General features: G+C 36.4%; 1 protein-coding gene across 2 annotated transcripts in view; it reads right to left on the bottom strand.

Annotated features, from left to right (window-relative positions):
* RASA1 (RAS p21 protein activator 1) overlaps nt 1-20653 on the bottom strand; it is a 97072-nt gene that overhangs the window by 29335 nt on the left and 47084 nt on the right. For both annotated transcript variants that reach the window (XR_008627948.1, XM_004613098.2), the window contains exons 5-9: nt 16340-16457; nt 11764-11795; nt 9555-9607; nt 5707-5857; nt 1302-1380 (exon numbers count right to left, since the gene is read on the bottom strand). Coding sequence is in view for 1 of the 2 variants with exons in the window: in XM_004613098.2 (XP_004613155.2) it covers nt 1302-1380; nt 5707-5857; nt 9555-9607; nt 11764-11795; nt 16340-16457 (433 nt within the window). In the remaining variant the exon portion in view is untranslated. The remainder of the gene's footprint in view (nt 1-1301; nt 1381-5706; nt 5858-9554; nt 9608-11763; nt 11796-16339; nt 16458-20653) is intronic.

Below are 20653 nucleotides of genomic sequence, written 5' to 3'. Positions count from 1 at the left end.
TTAGCAAGAACTTAAGAGATATATCCCTAAATCTGGAATTAGGATTTAAAAGATGACTTTTCTATTTCCATGCATGACAATAGCCAAATGTGTCAAAGCTCTTACATAGGGCGGCGAAGCTGTAGAATAATCCATATCTGAAAAATGTATTTGGAAACCAGTTTTGTCACAAATAATTAATGGACAATTATGTACAGGAATCTTTCAGAGGTTTATCTCCTTAAAAATAACCTCAATAATGTACTATTTAAGACTCTACCAAGCTTATTTGAGAATACTGCAGTTATCAAAGAACTTAGAAATTTCAAGCACATGTATATATTGTCTGTGCGCAATATAAATGTTAAATGTTAATATTTAACATTTAATATGTTAAATATTAAACATTTTAATATTTAACATTTAATATGTTAAATATTAAACATTTAATATTTATTAAATGTCTTAATAAATATTTATACTGATGCTCAAAAAAAAAAACATTACAATCTGTAAATATTACAAAGAGTGTTAAGTATAAGCATCCAAAATGAACTCATTAAGAGGGGGAAAAACAGAGTAGAGATACTTCAGACCACTGTAATATTTTAGTTGTAAAACCAAAACGTGTATCTTTAAGTTCTTTGTTGGTTTTTTGTAGTAACTTTTTCCCATTCCAACTCCTTTCCCTACTAACCCTCAGAAAAGATAACGAGAAAGAAAGCTAAGCAACTCAAGCTCATGTGCAAGTCAATCTCTTTCATTCTGGACTTTAGTCACCAATGTCTTCTCTAAGAATTGTCCCGGTTACCTGCAAATCTTGCCCATCATTATTACCTCTTTCTTCTCTTTATCACTGCCTTTACTCAGAGTATATAAACATGCTCAAAACTCTCTTTCCATCAAATGACAAAGAAATAGAATATTTAAATCTCTCTTGGTCTTATATCCTCTTGTAGCTATCACACTTAATTTTTTTTTTTTTTTTACTTACCAAGCTCACCTAGATAAGCCTGGCTGTGATTTATTCTTGCTGTCACCACTTTTGCTTCCAACAAACTCACTGCTTGATGCAGTGAAACTTGGCTTCTGCCCCCACCATTGCTTCTATTCTCAAAAAGCCACCAAGGACTTCCTAATTATCTAGAACCAACATAAATAGAAACTAAGAGATTCTCTCACAATTCACTCTCTGAAATAATCTAAGTAATCTGCAGTTTTAAAATTTATTCAATTTTCTATTGCATGAATATGTACATAAACATAATACGAAAAAGGCATTTAAAATAAATGCTAATTACCACCAAAAGGAAAGCACTGACCTGCATTGGCACAGCTTCCTTAAGATAATAGCCTTCAACAATTTGTTCTTTTCGATAGTGATCTATGATGTCCCCAATGCTGTTGAAATAAAAATTTCTAAGATTTACACCATGTGTCTCTTAAATATATAAATCTTGAAAATACAGACAAACCATGCAAGCTAGAATTATAATACATTTGCACATTTTTTTCTAAGAGTACAGCACAAATACATTAATAGGATATGTTATCATTACATCCTTTTCAAAAGACAAAAATGCTCCCAGTATAGTTTACTGGGAATACCTGAGTCAGATATTCCAATTTTTCATATATACTTTCCATATATAGAGGCATTAATAGTAGTAAAAAATGAATTAAAAGTCTACTATAAAATAATAAAATCCAGAGTATTTTTTAAAAGATTGAGAAAGAAAATTTTACAGGAAATATTATCTACTTATAAAAACATGAAATCAGGTAAATAAAAACAATTTTCAAAATGTTCAAACTCAACTTTTATAAAAATAACTAAATAGGGTTATAGGTAATAAAATAAGTAGGTAAAAACAAAAGCAAATTAAAAAGAAAAAGAACCCATAGGAGTATTGCTACGTTAGAGGTTTATTGATTCTGACAAAAAGTAGTATAAAATTATACTAAGAATTTGGATAATGAAAGAAAATAATACTGAAGTTAAAATTGTACACTACATTTTAACAGGAATTTTAGCATCACTTAAGTTTTATGTAAATGTAAATTATTTCTCTATAAAAGGCTAATTAACTTTACTGAATACTTAGAGCATAGAATTTTAAACTTCCCTGTAACATACTGAATATTTAAGTATTTAGAAACAGGAAACATTTCTCAAAATAGATCTTATTTAATCTACCAGCAGATTTTTTTATGTACTTCATACTGATATAAAAATCAAAAGATATGTAGAAATATTTTAGTAAAAATTACATATGTATCTTGAGCTTTTCATCGTTCCTTCCAATCACTGAAACATATATTCTAAGATTATGTATCTTTTGTTTTTGAATTTGGGCTATACCCAGCAATACTGCTGGCTCTATACTAAGGGACTGATCACTCTTGGCAGGGCTGGGGTGTAGGATAACATAGCCTCAGGTAGTTTAGGTTTATTGGGTTACTCCCATCACAGTGCTCCCATTCCTCTGTGTTTATTTGTAACTTCTTAGTGTTCTGTTGACTTGTAAATATTGTTTTTCTCTTCTCCTTGAGTCCTTTGCATAGTTTATTCAGAGCCATGTCCTTTTTGTATGGACACAGGAAGACTTCGCAAATGCCATGCTTTTGTAACCTGGGAGTCATTTTACTCTACATGATATTTTCCTCCTGGGCATCTGTTCTCTCTACCTAAGCCTCAGCTGCCCTTACTTCCTAGCACCCCCAAAAGCAGGGTCCCGACGAAGGACGAGACGGACCCAGGGCAAGCGGTGAGTTTTGTGCTACCCTGGCATCGAGATGGGCCTGGCCAAAGTGCCTAATGCTTAACTATAAGTTAAGAGCTTGATCATGGACAAATGTTGTCATGATCCAAACAGTGATAACTAGATTTGGACCCTGCTAGAGTTAGGAGTGATTAATCTGGCCTGAGTGCTGTGGTCTGAGCCTGTGGCAAGATGTTGTCAGGAGAGCTGCCTTACAAACCTCAATGTATCTCTTGCTAGGTCCATGCAAAAATAACTAGTATTAAGATGTTAATGAGTGTTTGGAATGGGGAGAGGAGAAAAAACTCTTAAGAGGTATTTTGCCTACTGGCAGTCAGGAAGGGCTTTGGAATGCCCCTAGGTTGTGTTCCCTTTGAACCTGACAGTCCTCAGGAAGGGCTTTATTATGTTGATTTTGCTACCTGGCAGTATGTAACCTAGGGGCAAGGGCAACAGAGGAAAAAGGGAGGAGAGAGATGGAGAGGGTGGCAGTTGATCCAGAGAGAGGCCGGAGATGGGAAAGATGGAAGATTGAGTAAATGGTAACTAATCAGCAACCAGCTTGGTCCTCGTTCTCCCTTCGTCTGTCCTTGACCAACGGCTGTCCCGATCCAGCCCATAGACAGCGGTTCCAGAGCACCGAACGCGGGCGGTGAGACAGAGCCGCCCAGAGCCCGAGAGTGCACGCTCCCATCGGGGGGCCTTAGTTTATTACACTGGGGGACCATATAAGATATTAAGGGTTGAACCCAGGTTAGCCTAGTGAAAGGCAAGTGCTCTACCCACTATACTATCTCACCAGCCTCCAACATTATCTATATATTTACATTATGTTTGAAAATGCATGATTCATCTAAACATATAGGTGTATCTTCTCAAAGATGATGTATCACATTGATACCTGACATAAACACAGATAACTATAAAGAAAAACTGTTACAGTACAAAATTAATTTAAACCAATGATCAGTACTGTTAAAAAAACAAAATAAGGGTCCAAGCAATAGTTCAGCAGGCAGGGCGCTTGCCTTGATCTGGTCAACCTGGATTAAATCTCCAGCATCACATATGGTCCGCTGAGCACTGCCAAAACTGATCCCTGAGTGCAGAGCCAGGAGTAAGCCCTGAGCACCACAAGGAAAGGCCCAAAAATAACAACAGAAGCAAAATATGTGACCAGAGAGATAATAACAGCAGTATGGAGCTTAACTTGAGAGGTAATACAACAGTAGGCCAACTCAGATTAGATTCCCAGCACTGCCTATGGTTCCCTCAGCCCAGCCACAGGAGTGATCTCTGAATGCAGACCAAGGAATAAGCCCTGAGCATTGCTGGATGTGGCCCCAAAACAACACACACACAGACACACACACAAAAAATTTAATTAAAAAAAAAAGTGGTAAGACGGGGGAGATGTCATAGAGGACTGAAGACCAATACAGGAGGCCTGGCTTTGATCTGTCACTCCATGGTCCCTGGAGTGACTCCTGTGCACTGCTGGGGTGTGGCCCCAAAACACAACAAAAAACATTGAATGAATATGAACTAATACCAGAGACAGCATTTAGAAAAGGAGAAAAAGTGTAGAAACAGGGTGGAGGGAAAATATGAGAAAAATAAAGAGAACAAGATTCTAAAAAAAAGAACAGAAACTTTTTTTAAAAACCAATGCCACATATAAATGTAAAAATGTTTAAAGGAAAAATAAACTGGTGGAGAATACATCTGAAAATAGCTAGAGACCACAATAGAGAGGGTTATGTGTTTCAAAGTAAAATAAAAAACTATCAACTCTGCAAAACAATAAATATCAAAGTTTCTGGCTCAGTAACTGAAAAATGGATTGTAGTACCTCCACGTACAATATAACTCTTGTCCAGGAGCTGACAGAGAATATGGCTGTGCAGGATAGTACTTACTACTCTATAACAAATTTGAAAGTTTGTATCAAACAACCAAAGCACCAGGGCTGGAGCTACAGCACAGTGGTAGGGTGTTTGCCTTGCATGAGGCCGACAGGGGTTTGATTCCTCTGTCCCTCTCGGAGAGACTGGCAAGCTACCAAGAGTATCTCGCCACATGGCAGAGCCTGGTAATCTACCTGTGGCATATTTAACATGCCAAAAACAGTAACAAGTCTCACAATGAAGACGTTACTGGTGCCCGCTTGAGCAAATCGATGAGCAACAGGATGACAGTGACTCCAGTATCAACCAACCAGTAGTAGTTTTCACCAATGAGATGAACTTTCAACCAAGTTTGATCCCTGGCAGCACTGCAAGGAATAACCCTGATCATCACTTGGCATGGCCCAAAACAAAAAAAAAAATCTTTAAAATATAAAGAATAAGATGATTCCACTTAAGTTTATGCATATCAAACCCCTAGGAAACTGGAAACCTGGATAAATTAGTTTCTTTTCTTTATGAAAAGCTCTAATCTCAATAAGGATGTTTTGGTCAGACTACTGTCTAGACTCATCTCTTCCATCTGATGTCTTAGACCTGTTCACAAAACTTCCAGCAAGCAAATAAGTAGAACTTTTTACTTGCAAGGCCTTCACCTCTATTTACTAGCCACCATCGCCCCATTCCCCCACCCCTGACCTCCTGTCCAATAAACTAGCTGCTAGATCTTTATGTTAGAGCATAAACAAACGGACTCAAACGTTAATAAGTTTTAGAACAATTACATGGTAATGTTTATAATTGGAATTTTTAAGAGGAGAAAAATAAACCAACAATTATAAATAAAAATATGAATCATACGTCTTCCTGAATTCTTGCCAAGAGTGATCCCTGAGCACAGAACAAGGAAGGAGTAAGCCCTAAATACAGCTGGGTGTGGCACAAATACACAACACCCAATAAAGCAGGTACCTTTATTATTTTGAACCTTAAACTATTATTCAAGACATAACTACTTTGTCAGATGTAAAAGACAAGTAAAATTTCTCACAACTTACCTATTATAGTATCGCCCTCCCATCATAAACTGATTGTTTGGGGTCGGGCATATTTTAAATCGCTGGATATTTTCATTGGTCCGAAAATACAGTGAATAGTCACCAGGAGTATTATCCGAGGGTCTCACAAGGAAACTGCAAACTTGGCCAACTGCAAAAATTAAGCTGTTAGTTTTATTTCCTAATTATCAAATTTTTTTAAGTATAAAGTATTATAACAATAATACATTCAAAAGTCAAAAACAAATGTAAATTTTCGCCAGGAAGTTATTTTATAATAGTTTCTTATATAATTATGAATCAAAACCACCTAAGTGATCTTTTTTTGAAGTACAGTGTAAAAATTTACAGCAGCAACTCCTTTCTAATACTGTCTGTACTGAGGCCATGAATCGATAGATGGTCAGGACCCTAGGTTTGAAACATGCCACTACACTGTTCAGCACAAACTGTTGGGTTGACCCTGGTGGACCCCAATATCACGGCATCTATACTGGTCACAGCTTCAGAACAATCTAACCACTGTTACGGATATTGGCAAAACCTACATTCGTGAGGTAATTCCACTTAAGAATCTGAAGGAGTAAATGCAAATTTTGGTGAGTAATAATCACTGCTTCTGATTAAATAATAAACATTAAACGTAATAAAGGTCAAGAGCATGCTTCACATGAGTGAGATCCTAGATACCTACCACCAAAAATAGTAAGTACCCAGGCTTCCAAAGGTATGTTCAAAAAAACTAAAATGTGTGTATTCATTATTAAATCAACATATATGGTATACTTCATTCAACAGGTATAATACTAAAAGTCGTATGTACAGATTATCATGTTAATATTTTCATTTTATTCTGGAAGAATTAATTTTATATCCTTAGTTGTGACTGAGTCAAACTAAGATACTCATTCTAATGTTTAAGTCCAAATATATGCAAAATAGTCATGAATACAGTATCAAATGACTGTGAAACTGTGATGCTCAAGACAAAAAAAAAATGAACTAGTCCAAAATTATGTACACAAGTACTTATATGTACTTTAAAGAGGACTAAATCATCAAAGTTTGAAAATAACACAAGCGGACAAACAAAAGAATCTCGGGATGAAGCAGCTCACTAGAGAGATGCCTCCAGACTTTGTGCCAGGCCCATTTCACCAGAGTGTCTCAGACGGGAGCAGCTTCTTGCAGAAATGTCTCTAGACTGTGAACTGAGCCACGGCCGCCATCTTAGGACGGCCACAAAAGGGAGGCACGAGCTTGCAGTGATGCAATTTCTGGCAGAAATTTCCCTGAACTTAGTTACCAAAATACTAAAATACAGAAATCCAAAACCTCATCTCTCTTCACTGTCAGCAATGGAAAACAAATTATCAAATGCTTCCTTTTCAACAGGTCTGACTTCTTGGGGTGGGGGGGCTGGGGGGGAGGAACTCCAAACAATAATAGTGAGGTTTTTGTTGAAATATTGAATGTAATCAAAGTAAAGAGAAAAGTAAAGTGAAATTTATCAGCTACACAGGTGGGGGGTTGGGGGGGGGGCGGGGGGAGGTATACTGGGGTTCCTGGTGATGTAATATGTGCACTGGTGAAGGGATGGGTGTTTGAACATTGTACAACTGAGACTTAAGCCTGAAAGCTTTGTAACCTTCCACATTCAATAAAAAAAATTAAAAAAAAAATAAAAGCATTCAGTAAGTAAGACTTTTTTAAAAAATTTTTAAAAAATAAAAGCATTCTAAAGTCTCAACATCGAAAATAAATTATCCTAAAAAACAGCAAAATTTAATTTAAAAATGATTTTAAAACTTAATTTACAATAGCAAATGAATTAGTTGCATAAATAATACATAAAACCAGAAATGTCTAAGTCATTGACAAAGAAAATGATAAAACTTCACTGAAAATATCTAAGTACTGGCTTAAGGGAAATTTCTCTCAAAAAACATAAATTGGGAAACTGATCCACTTTACAATATATTTTCTACACACACAAAAAGAAAAGAAACACTAGTATAAAAAAAATAAGTTGAGGAGCTGGAGCGATAGCACAGCAGGTAAGGCTATCTCCGCCCCACTTTCCTATATTCCTACAAGCACTGGCAGTCACCCCATGAACCAACTCCAGCGCCACCCAACAAGCTCTACTATCAGCCTTGCTTCAGAGAACCATAAATAAATCTCGGAAGATACCAAAAGGCACAATTAATCTTGGATCCTCGAAAAGCTTCGCAGACGGGAGTAAATTAGAGAAAGGTGGGTCAACCAGGTGGCCTCCCAAGCAGAGCCCCCAGCAGCTGCTTGCTTCCACAATCCAAAATGGCAGACATATCCCTAGCCTGCCTCCACCATCAAAGGACCTCATGGAGACATTCTGATATCCGGGTTTTGTGACTGAAATCTCCAGGCTTTCTTTTCTTTTTTTTTTTTTTTTGGTATTTGGTATTTTACTTTATTTTTAAATTTTGATACTTTTTTCTTATTATTATTTAAATTTACTTATTTTTTAATTAGTGAGTCACAGTGAGGGTACAGTAATAGAGTCACACATTTTCGTGCTTGTTTTTCCCTCATGCAATGTTTGAGAGCCCATCCCTCCACCAGTGTCCATTCTCCACCAATGAACCCAGGCTTTCTATTTCCAAGGGGTTGGGATGGTCTACCTTCCCCCACCCCCCTATACTTCCAGAAGCTTCAGTAGTAGTCACATGCACACCCCAAAGCTGCCACCCAGTTAAAAAGTTAGTCCAGCCTTATGATCCCAATAAAAATACTGAATTCCCTGAACAAACAAAATGACACCTTAATACCTGTATTGCAAACCATAATAAACAAAAGGAAAAGGAGAGAGAGTAAGATGGAAATTGCCTCCCATAGAGGTGGGGTGTTGAAATAGTGGGAGGGAAACAGGGGTCATTGTGGTGGAAAATGTACTGGTGGAGAGATGGGTGCTAGATCACTGTATGACTGAAACTCAATGATGAGCAGCTTTGTAATGACCTATCTCACGAGAATTCAATTAAAAAAAATTTAGAGGCTCGAGTGATAGTATAGCAGGTAGAGCATTTGCCTTATACGCAGCTGACCCAGGTTCAGTTCCTCCGCCCCTCTCAGGAAGCCTGGCAAGCTACCAAGAGTATCCCGCCCACACGTGGCAGACCCGGGTTCGATTCTCAGCATCTCATATGGTCCCCTGAGCATGGCCAGGAGTAATTCCTGAGTGCAAAGTCAGGAGTAACCCCTGTGCATTGCTGGGTGTGACCCAAAAAGCAAAAGCAAAAAAAAAAAAATTTTAAAGTAATGTAGAATTCAAGCCCACTTCAGTCAACTTAATCAGTGGATTAAGAAATAGCAGTATGCCTACATTTAAAAAAAAAGCATATATTCTATAAGATCAGTAATAAATTAGGTTATTTTTTAATGTAAGCTACATTAAGATATGAAATTACCTAAAATATACCTTATATTTATATGCATTTATAAAAGCATGCATATCCCTGCGTGTGAGTAGGGGTATACAGAGTTTGCTGAAGAGAGCTACTAACAAGGAAATCTACTAGATAAACAGAAAGAAAACTCATTTGGAACTGCCTTTGGAAAGAGGACAAGGGACTAGGGCAGAATGAAACCACTACACTGAATTTTATACTGCAACTGTACTTTCAAGAACAACAACAACAAAAAAAAACCCCACCAAAAATAAAAAATAACAAAAAACACTAAACTAATTACTATATACAAGGAAAATTATTTTATCCATAGCTATCAAATGAATGCAAAGGTGAAATACATAACAAATGGCTTTGTTATTCTTATAAAGTCACTTAAAAAGGTAAATATACAAGTACCTGTCATAAGTAAACTATAAGCTTCTTGTTTGGAAATCTTCCCATGGAACCATCTTAAAAAGAAAACAAATATATCAAAAGTCTTTTTTTGCTATCACATGTCAAAATTAAACAATGATACAATAACATCTAAATCGAGACAAATTCAGTGCAACTGACCAAATATTTTGGTTCATTTCTTTTGTTACTATATTTTGTAAATATGGATTTTTTTTAAAAATATAGAAAAATTAAGCTTAGGCTTTTTCTACTCCGAAGTACCCATGTTCTCTCTTTAACACATTATTTCTTTCTCTCCCCTCACATTTCTCTAAGCAAATTTCTATCAATAGAACTATTTTACTTTAAAAATCAGATTTAATATAAAATGTAATTATTTTTAGTTATAATCAAACTCTTAATTATCAATGCAAAACAGGAAACAATAACCATCAATCCTGGTTATAACAAACTGCTAATGCTTATTTTAGCTCTCTTTACATTTAGAGGAAGGGCAGTATAGGAAGAACTCACTACAGAATTGTCCACGGTAAATAAAAGTCAATTTTTCACATTTCTCTGAAAGTGAATTTCCTTATAATATGTGCTAAGTTCTATCTTCAAATAAGATCAATATGGCGGAATTATACTTTATTGTCAGAAAATAGTAAGATTAAGTGATGAAAGAGAACTGATTCCAATTTCATGTATAAAAAAATAGTATTACTAACTGTATTTAAGTGCTTACAAATTAGGTTGCTAGAGTATTTTATATTCTGTATACTTAAGATAAGCCTGTAGACATTATTATGAATAGCATTACAGTTAAGATCAATAGCAAGCTGGTGTGCAGAGTGGCTTTGAAGGGTGGGAGGGAAACTGGAGACATTAGTGCTGGGAAATTACACTGATGGAGGGTTGCGTATTGGAAAATTGTATGACTGAAACACAATTAAACAATTTTGTAGTACTCTAAAAAAATTTACCTGAAAATGATACACTGGATTAAAAAAAACTAGTAATTATCTAAAATATATTATATATTCTATCTAATATATAATAAAATCTAGTAATTAACACATCTCATTTGCCCAAAGAATCTAATTGACATTTAACACATGTCAATACCAAATGACATTTCAATCTAACAACTACAGCTAACTACTCTAAAGCTCTGTAATACATGTTTTTTAGTATGCATGTTTAACAAACTTTGCAATACAATTATATTTAATAGTGGTTTAAAATTGAACCACTATCAAGTTGAAAAACAAAATTACAAGATTAAAATTAAAACATATTAATGCTTTAAAATCCAGTGTTAGGGGCAAAAGAAATAGTACAGCAACCTGGGCACTAGCCATGCTTGTGGCTGGACCTGGTTTAATGCCTGGCATCCCATACGGTGGTCCCCAGAGCACCACCAGAGGAATTCTTGAGTACAGAGCCGAAGGTAAGCCCTGAGTATCACTAGATGAAGCTCACAAAGAACAAAATAAAAATCCAGTGTTTAGTACAGGAGAGACAGAACAACAGGTAGGGTACTTGTCTTGCATGCAGCCCACATGTGTTCAATCCCATGCATCCCATATGGTCCCCAAGTCCACATGGAGTGATTCCTGGGTGCAAAATGAGGAGTAACCTCTGAGTACTGCTGAGTGTGCCCCCCAAGCCAAAATAAATAAAATCCAGTGTTAATTTCAAGGACTGTTTACACTATTTTAAATTATTTATGCTATTTATCAGAGTAATAAACTATGACAGACCATCCTTGTACATGATGAGACGTTAACCTCAAACTCTCGGGACTGGAGAGAGCGCAGGAGCTAAGGAGTTTGCCATGCAAGCTCAGTCTGATCTGAAACTACCTTTAGTCCTCTAAGCACCACCAGGAATGCTCCCCAAGCACAAAGCCAGGCATGGGCCCCCCCTCACACACCACCACCAAAAACAGCAAAACTTTTTAAATTTATAAACTGTGACATTCATTTGTTAGCAAAATGTATTGCAAAGTTTAGTTTGGTGGTTTAAGAGTTGTATATAGTTCTAAGCCACGTTCTACTGAAATAAAATTTTAACACAATTCTTAAGAAAGCATTTAGACAAAAGAGCCAAATAAAGTTTACATCAGCCCCCAAAGCACCAATCTTCTTAAAACGCATTTTTTGGTCAAAAGTTTTCAATTAATAGTTTTACAGTTTTCCCCTTAAAATAATTAACACAAACTCACATTTTGCCTTCATGTGGATCTTCTTCACGGCCCTAAAGGGGAAGACATTAAAAACAGCATTTCAAACAACTGTTAATCTGCTTCAATAATATATCCTTTATTTCCAGTTTCCTATTATGATTCTGCTCAAGAAATAATTTTCCAGAATTCCTCACATTATTCTTCTCTCCTTGCTGCAATTAATTGTATTCTAAGCCCCCTTTCTTCCCTTTCTTAAACTATTATAGAGTAGAAATAATATAAATGCCTCTTTGCTACATCCCATTCCAATTTGGATTTACCACTTTAACTACCATTTTGCCTATGTTAAACACAAGAGCAAACAAAAATTTAAAAACCAAACCTTCAGGGGCTGGAGCGATAGCACAGCGGGTAGGGCGTTTGCCTTGCACGCGGCCGACCCGGGTTCAAATCCCAGCATCCCATATGGTCCCCTGAGCACCGCCAGGGGTGATTCCTGAGTGCAGAGCCAGGAGTAACCCCTGAGCATCGCCGGGTGTGACCCAAAAAGCAAAAAAAAAAAAAAAAAAAAAACAAAAAAAACAAACCTTCAATTCTACTAATATGACCAAAGTCTGCATATGGCATCTGCATCATGGTTACACATACTCTGTATTTGATAATCACTTTTTCTTGCTGACTTAAAATGCTACTTTCACAAACTGCTTCTAAAATAAAAACTAAATCTCCGCTATCTAAGCCAGAAAACCAACAAAACTAAAAGCATAAGATCCAAACTACAACAACCCCCCTAAACTTAAAAATGTGCCCATCAAGGAGGCAAGCTGGGGAGCAAGATGGAAATTAGGAACACTGGAGGAAAGGTGACACTGGTGATGGGATTGGTGCTTGAAAACTATATGCCTGAAACTCAACTATAAATTATATCTCAGTAAATTACAGTGCTTCAGTAAAAAATTTAAAAAATTATCAAAATAAAAAAAGAAAACCAAAAACCTAAATCTTTACAGGATCAACCTCAAATAGTATTCATTTTGTTTTGGTGCCACATCTAGTGGTGCTCAGGGCTTACTCCTCAACCTGTGCTCAAGGATCACTCCTAGCAGGACTCAAGGAACAAATCTAGGTATTAGGGATTGAACCCAGGTTGGCCACATGCAAGGCAAGTGCCCACCTGCTGTACTATCTCTCTAGCTAGCCCCTCAAATAGTACATCCTTAATGAGACATGTTCAATTCCCAGAAACAATATTCTTTCATAATCATCTGAACCTGATCTTACTTGCTGCAATACTCCTATTATGATACACTATGCTATTGATGTCATTATAATGTCTGTAAAATTTTATGAGTTGACATTTTTTGTTAACATCCACTGCTACTGCACTAATACAATGATGAGTATATAATTGTCACTTAATGAATACAAATAATCCTAACACCCAATTTTCAACAAATAGTAAAGAAATAAATAGAATGATATATGGATCTATTTCTATTAGTCTGAACTTTATTCATCAAATACCTAGACTAAAATGAAACATTCATCAAATACCTAGACTAAAATGAAACATTTACAGAATATCTACTATGCATTCTCATTGCTATTAAAAGTAGTTTACCGAAGGAATTAACTCAATCTATTAACTTTACATGACAGAAAAAAATATAGAATTAAAATATTATGTTCGAGCATTGTATAACTGAGACTTAAACCTGAAAGCTTTATAACTTTGCACATGGTAATTCAATAAAAGAATTAAAAAAAAAAACCCGTAACAACTTTGGTTAAGAGGATCTAAACAGGCCTCTAAAACAAGGGCTGGCATATAAATGAAAACTGATAAAATTGAATCAACTTTTACAAAAATCTGAATGTCAAGGAAAAGCTGTATACATATAAAGACAGTTATTTACACAATATTAGCCCAATGTCTACTCAGACATTATTACAAAGAGGACACATCATAAGGAACAAACTCTGCATGGAGATTACATCTAGAATCAAGACAGAAACTTTGAAAGTATTTGAAGAATAGTAACTATAATTTCATATGAGTAATTCACTTTTATAATATAATTTTATTTTAGGTATCATGGCTTATAATATTAGAGAGCTTGATGCATTACAAAAATCCTCACCATCTTTCCCCTAGTAAGAAATTCTTTAATCCAACTACAAATGAATTAACTAAAATCTAGACAGTCTCCAAACGATTTCTCAGTCTACAAATTATCATTAAATTCAAAGAGGCTCATTAGAAAAATTACACTAAATACCAGAACAAAAACTATCATTGTTACTCTAACTTGGATCTATTCCACTACTAACTCAATGACTATACTTATTTTAAGTAATTAATTTTTTTTGTTGTTTTCTTACCCTGTGGGCTGGAGCGTTAGCACAGCGGGTAGGCCGTTTGCCCGTACAGCCTGGCAAGCTATCCGTGGCCTATTCATTCAATATGCCAAAAACACTAACAACAAATCTCACAATGGAGATGTTACTGGTGCCCACTCAAGCAAATTGATGAGCAACGGGACTACAGTGCTACAGGGCTTTCTTACCCTGTAAAGATGTTAGTTCAGGTCTCCTTATCTTAAAAAAGACCGCCTCACCACACTGGGTTGGATCTCCAACACCCCATATATAGTCCCTTGTGTCCCACTGGGAATGATTTCTGAGCAAGAGCCAGCAATAAGCCCTAACCACCTCCAGGTGTAACAAAATGAATAAATCCATATTTTTCCTTGAAAAGTATGCCTCATGACCCAAATTTCCAAGCAATAGAAAATTTTGATTATACTGTAATTCCTTGCTGGGTTTTTTTTTTTTTTTTTTTGCTTTTTGGGTCACACCCGGCGATTCACCAGGGTTAGGCGTTAGTCTTGCATGCGGCCGACCCAGGTTTGATTCTTCCGTCCCTCTCTGAGAGCCCGGCAAGCTACTGAGAGTATCCCACACGCACGAGCAGAGCCTGGCAAGCTCCTCATGGCGTATATTTGATATGCCAAAAACAGTAACGATAGGTCTCATTCCCCTGAACCTGAGAGAGCCTCCAATCATTGGGAAAGACAAGTAAGGAAAGGCTGCTAAAATCTCAGGGCTGAGAGGAATAGAGACATTACTGGTGCCCGTTCAAGTAAATCGACAAACAATGGGATGACAGTGATACAGTGATAAAATACATACACACAGTATAAGACATATCCAATATGAGGGTAAACAGGGGTCAGGAAGACTGGTCAATGGTTGGAAGCGTGTCTGATCAAGGGAGGGACTGGTCAAGGGAGGGAGATGGAGAGGGAGAGAGGGGAAAAAGATAGGGGGGAGACAAAGTGAGAGGAGGAGGAGAAGGAAGAAAGAGCGCCAAATATAGGGTCGGGGGATGGGAGGTTCGAGGGATGGTTGGAGGTTGGGAGGTAAACAGGGACCATTGGTTTGTAACGCACACTGGTGAAGGGATGGGTATTGGAACATTGTATGTCTGAAATCCAATCATGAACAACTCAGTGAATGTGTTTATCACCGCGGTTCAATTAAAAAAAAGTCTTAAAAAAGAAATACATATTTATACCATGATACAACCTCTGATAATAAGTGCTGAAAAAAAAATTCTCAAAACATAAAACCATGTGATAATGAACAACGGGATAAGTATTTAATATAACTTTTTCATTAGTTACTAGAAAATTATGCCTACATTTTAGAAATAAAGAATTTGAAAGTAGGGGTCAAAGGAACAGCACAATGGCTTACAGTGCTTGCCATACCCCAGTGTTGTCACACGCACCATGGGAAATGCTAGCAGCTCTGTCATCCACAAGCTCTGCTGAAGCAGGTCATTTCCAGCAACTCTAAGACCACAGCCAGAAAGTAAAACCCTGGCCAGAATCTGAACAATCGCCTGAGAAATCCCTGGTGAGCACTTCATACAAAATGTATGTGAGCACCACAAGCAAATATGATAAATTCCAGTGAGCGTGTGTGCAAATACTGTAACCAAAGTGATGCTGCACTTAGTAAGCAACACAGTCACATATAAAAACACTGTAACCTGATGTGGGACTCTCAGTGAACACCACAGCTTGGCATGCATGCAACCTGTGGTAGAATCAGTAAAAAAAGGGGGTAGAGGAGGGACAGATGGCAACAGAGAATTTTTTTTATTGAAAGCAAAAACATACAATCACTAAAATTCCATGATAAGCTTATTACAACACAAAAGAGGAAAACCAAGACAACAAAAGGGACAAAAATTAGCAATACATGATTATTTTATTGAGTTAGTTCCTCTGTGCCAGGTATCAAACCCAGGGCCTTCCACATCCAAGCATTCTACCACTGAGCTATATCCCCACACTGAGTACTGTGTTCATACATTTCTAATTTTTAGGGTCTCATAAAAACTTTCTGAAAATTGGTAGCTACAGGGCAACAGATCAAAACATCCCACACTGGTTAATCTATACAAAATATAGCATATAATAACAGCAAATAAATGTTAATTAAATATGCTGGAATTCATAAATTTATATATAATTTTCTTGATTATGAATAAAGTCAAAAGTTTTATACTACATTTCGGAGTGAAAAATGAAAGTATACAACTTACCACTTCTTCTACTAAGTCTTCAACAATAAGACCTTGCTCATCTGTTCTTAGATTTGTAACCCACATCCATCCATCTTCTAATTCATTATGAACAATGAACATATCTCCTTTTAAGAAACTAAAAACAGCAATTAGAAAGTAAGTAAAAATTTTAGTCATGGAAATCTGAGTAATCATGTGCAGCATCAGAGCTAACATTGATAAATGAGATATTAAAATAAAATATTCAGATTTTTGTCATGTCTCTGGAATCATCAACATAAAACTACAGAAATAAAAAAGTTGAATCTTATTGTTAGAGTCTAATTACAATCTTTAAACAGTAACAATATACTTCACTAGGTTTTAGAGTTTAAGTCTGAGATTAACAGAACTGTAAACCACCTTTCAACGATTTGCCCTTTCATATGTAAATCAGAAATAAAATTCACAAACAGGAATTAACATGTGGGGCTGGAGAGATAGTACAGTGGGTTGGGCATTTGCCTTGCACGCAGCCGACCCGGGTTCAATTCCGAGCATCCGATATGGTCCCCTGAGCACCATCAGGAGTAATTCCTGAGTGCAAAGTCAAGAATAACCCCTGTGCATTGCCAGGTGTGACCCAAAAAGAAAAAAAAAAAAGAAGAAGAATTAACATGTTACACAGACAAGGCATAACTAATTACTTTAGAAAAGTTAATTTTAAATAAACACAATTAGCTTTATGATGCAGATACTTATGAGAATTTAACTTTTTTTTCTCATAAAAACATCAGTTAATTGAGGGGAAGAGGCAAGAAGCAGGGAGTAACCACATCTGGAAATGCTCAGGGGTCACTCCTGGCTCTGCACTCAGTAATCTCTTCGGGTGGTGCTTGGGAAACCATATGGGGTGACAGGGACCAAACCCAGTCGGCTATGTGCAAGGACAGCACCCTATTAGCTGTACTATCTCTCCAGCCCCATTTAATACGTAATATTTTTTTAAACAAACTTTTCATTCAGTATAAGCATTAATAAACTGAAGCCCTATTAAGGTAATCTCATATCTTTAAAATTTTTCTAAAAAAATCTCAAATTTCAATGTTTTCTTAGACAAGCTCCTTAAAAACAAAATTTGTAAATAATACTATATGACAACTCATAGTTAAATAAGAACCCAAAATATTACATTCTGCTTCATTCTACAACCCTTGATTTTACCAGCTAAATAGCAGGTGGCTTTATGACTTAATTTATTCTTTTTAAAGCCTAACATCTAAATGTATTTTTTAAAAATATGAGGGCTGGAGCAATAGCACAGCGGGTAGGGCCTTGCACGCTGCCGACCTAGGTTCGATTCTTCCGCCCCTCTCGGAGAGCCGAGCAAGCTACCGAGAGTATCCTACCCACACGGCAGAGCCTGGCAAGCTACCCCCAGCATATTTGATACGCCAAAAACAGTAACAAGTCTCACGATGGAGACATTACTGGTGCCCACTCCAGCAAATGGATGAGCAACGGGATGACAGTGATACAGTGATACCGTGAAAAATATGAGAAAATAAAAGGGAACCTGGACAGGAACTGAAAGAATGACATGTTTTATTTATTGAGTAAAAACAGTCATTAGAGTAGCTTTTTTAATTTCAACTTTCATAATTATAAATATATTGTGAAATTTTTTGGACTATACCTGTCAGTGCTCAGAGCTTACTATTCAATGTCTGCTCAGGGATCACTGCTGGCAGTGCTCGGGGAACCATATACAGTGCTGAGAATTGAATCATGGCAGTTACATGCAAGAGCAAGCACCTTAGACCCTTGTCCTATCTCTTCAGACCATCTACTATGCATTTTATATAGTGTAAAACTTAAAAAGTAAAAGGTTTAAGGGCCAGAGTGATAACCTGGGTTCAATCCCTGGCATCCCTTATGGTCCCCTGTGCACTGCCGGAATTGAATGCAGAAGCAGGAGTAATCTCTTAGCATTGCCAGGTATAGCTCCAAAACAAAACAAAGAAAACATAAAATGTTTAGCAACACAGACACCATAGCTCTAAGAATTACTCTAGAATTTTTAATTTTTCTTAAAGGAGGTTATTAAAATTAAGTATTTTAATGTTCATATGTTTTTACTTTAAATCTCAACTTCACATAGAATTTTAATAATTTCATATATAAGAACACATGTATAATTGTACATTCTATAGATATTAACACCACTGCACACTATCTCAACTAGAACTTAAAAGATAAATATCTTTACAGATTTCAAAAAATAAAATTATACAGTCTATCTCTTAAATTTTCACCTTCTAGGTCAGTAGTTCTTAATAGAAGGAGGTAGAGGGTCACTTAGACCAATAAGACATTAATGTCAGGACCCCTTTATACTCTCAGGAATTCAGGAATAGATATTCTAGGGCTGGAGATAGAGATCAAAATGCGAAATGCATGCTTTGCAATAGGAGGCCAAGGGTGATCACTGGCATTATCAAGGTAACCTAAGGAGTAAGCCCTGAGCACTACTTGATGTGGTCCCAAAATGAACAAAATTACCCTAAAATTTTTTACACAGTGCAATTATCTGCTGATATTTAATATATTAAAATTAAAAATATAAATGTTTTAAAATATTTAAAAATTCCTTTAAATATAAACTTTGTATGATAACGATGTCTGGCAAACTGAAAACCACTAAGCTTTCGGGGCTGGAGCAATAGCACAGCGGGTAGGGCGTTTGACCCGGGTTCGAATCCCAGCATCCCATGTGGTCCCCCGAGCACCGCCAGGAGTAATTCCTGAGTGCATGAGCCAGGAGTAACCCCTGTGCATCGCCGGGTGTGACCCAAAAACCAAACAAACCAAAAAAAAAAACCTACTACGCTTTCTTATCTACCAGCATTCAATCTGTTGCTACATGATTATTCATTAAAAGTAAATGAAGATAATCTGGCTTTACATAATAGATTAGCTATGAAAAGAATGAGGAGTTTAGAAACCTTTAGATAAGTGTTTATTGCATAAGAGTATATCAAACACTCAGTGATACTTTAATGGTTAGCTGCTATGTGCACTCAACTAGGTATCAAAGCAATATCCACACCTATTTCAAAAAAGTCTATTATCTTGTACATTGATTCTCCTACAAGTAATTTTACTGGATCATCATATATTGTGTATTTAGAATGTACTGGCATGACTTGGTTATGTTATCTTCCAGATATTGAGATTATACATCATCATAATGTATTTTTTAATATAACAACCTCACTAAATTATTAAGTATTCTGGAAGAACCACCATTTGATATTTGGAAAACTGTCAAACTTCTGATAATATATAAAAGGCTTCCCAAATTCTTGTCATTGGCAAGTAAATATCGCCAGTTATTTTCCTTAAATGAACAAACTCAATTATTTTTTCATAAAAATTATCAAATACTTAAATCTGAATAACTTTCTGTGAGTCATATAACCAAAATGCTATGCAGAAGCAAAGTGCTCAGTATAGCTCTCAATTCCCGATTTTTTGGGGAAGACGCTGAACTTTGGTATGCAGCAGACATACTTTCTGAGTATTTCTTCTTTCTCAACAGAGAATAGCAAAAGGATGTGTAGTTGAGGGCTGAGATTCAGTGGTGTTTTTCTTTTTTCCCATCCCACCAAGAACTTTTTTTTTTTTCTTTTTGGGTCACACCCGATGATGCACAGGGATTACTCCTGGCTCTGCACTCAGGAATCACCCCTAGCAGTGCTCAGGGGACCATATGGGATGCTGGAAATCGAACCCGGGTCGGTCACGTGCAAGGCAAACGCCCTACCCGCTGTGCTATTATTGTTCCAGCCCCCACACCCCCCCCCAGAACATTCTTAAGACTGTTTTTCCTTTTTCCATTTAACTTCAGTTTGGCAGTCAAGAACACCAATTTACCTACACTGCCAGGATTTGTACCACTGTTTTGTATCATCAGAGACAAAGGATATATCAATATTATGATGAATTCTCATTTCAGGCACCCTTTGATGTTGTTAAGGGTATCTAGGATTACAAGATCATGGTTAAGAGAGCTGCTGTACAGATCTTAGGTTCTGAAATGTGAGTCCCAATCTCATACTTCATCTCATTTGTATGTAATGAAATATCACTAAAAAACTTGCCTTAAAATAAATTTATGATTTATCACCAGTAAATTTTTATTTTTATATACATTTTATACAGCTAGGTTCATTAAAAAAAAAAAAACCCATCCTAGGTGAAAGGGAGATTAGTATAAGGAGCCCTGGTGTAATACCAATATTACACCAATAATATACAAATTACCCAAAATTTGTGATTTTGTAGTTCCCC

Source organism: Sorex araneus, chromosome 1 (genome assembly GCF_027595985.1).
Source record: "Sorex araneus isolate mSorAra2 chromosome 1, mSorAra2.pri, whole genome shotgun sequence".
Lineage (NCBI taxonomy): Eukaryota > Metazoa > Chordata > Mammalia > Eulipotyphla > Soricidae > Sorex > Sorex araneus.
Note: the sequence above shows the minus strand (reverse complement) of the source record. Positions and strands in the feature narration are given on the sequence as shown.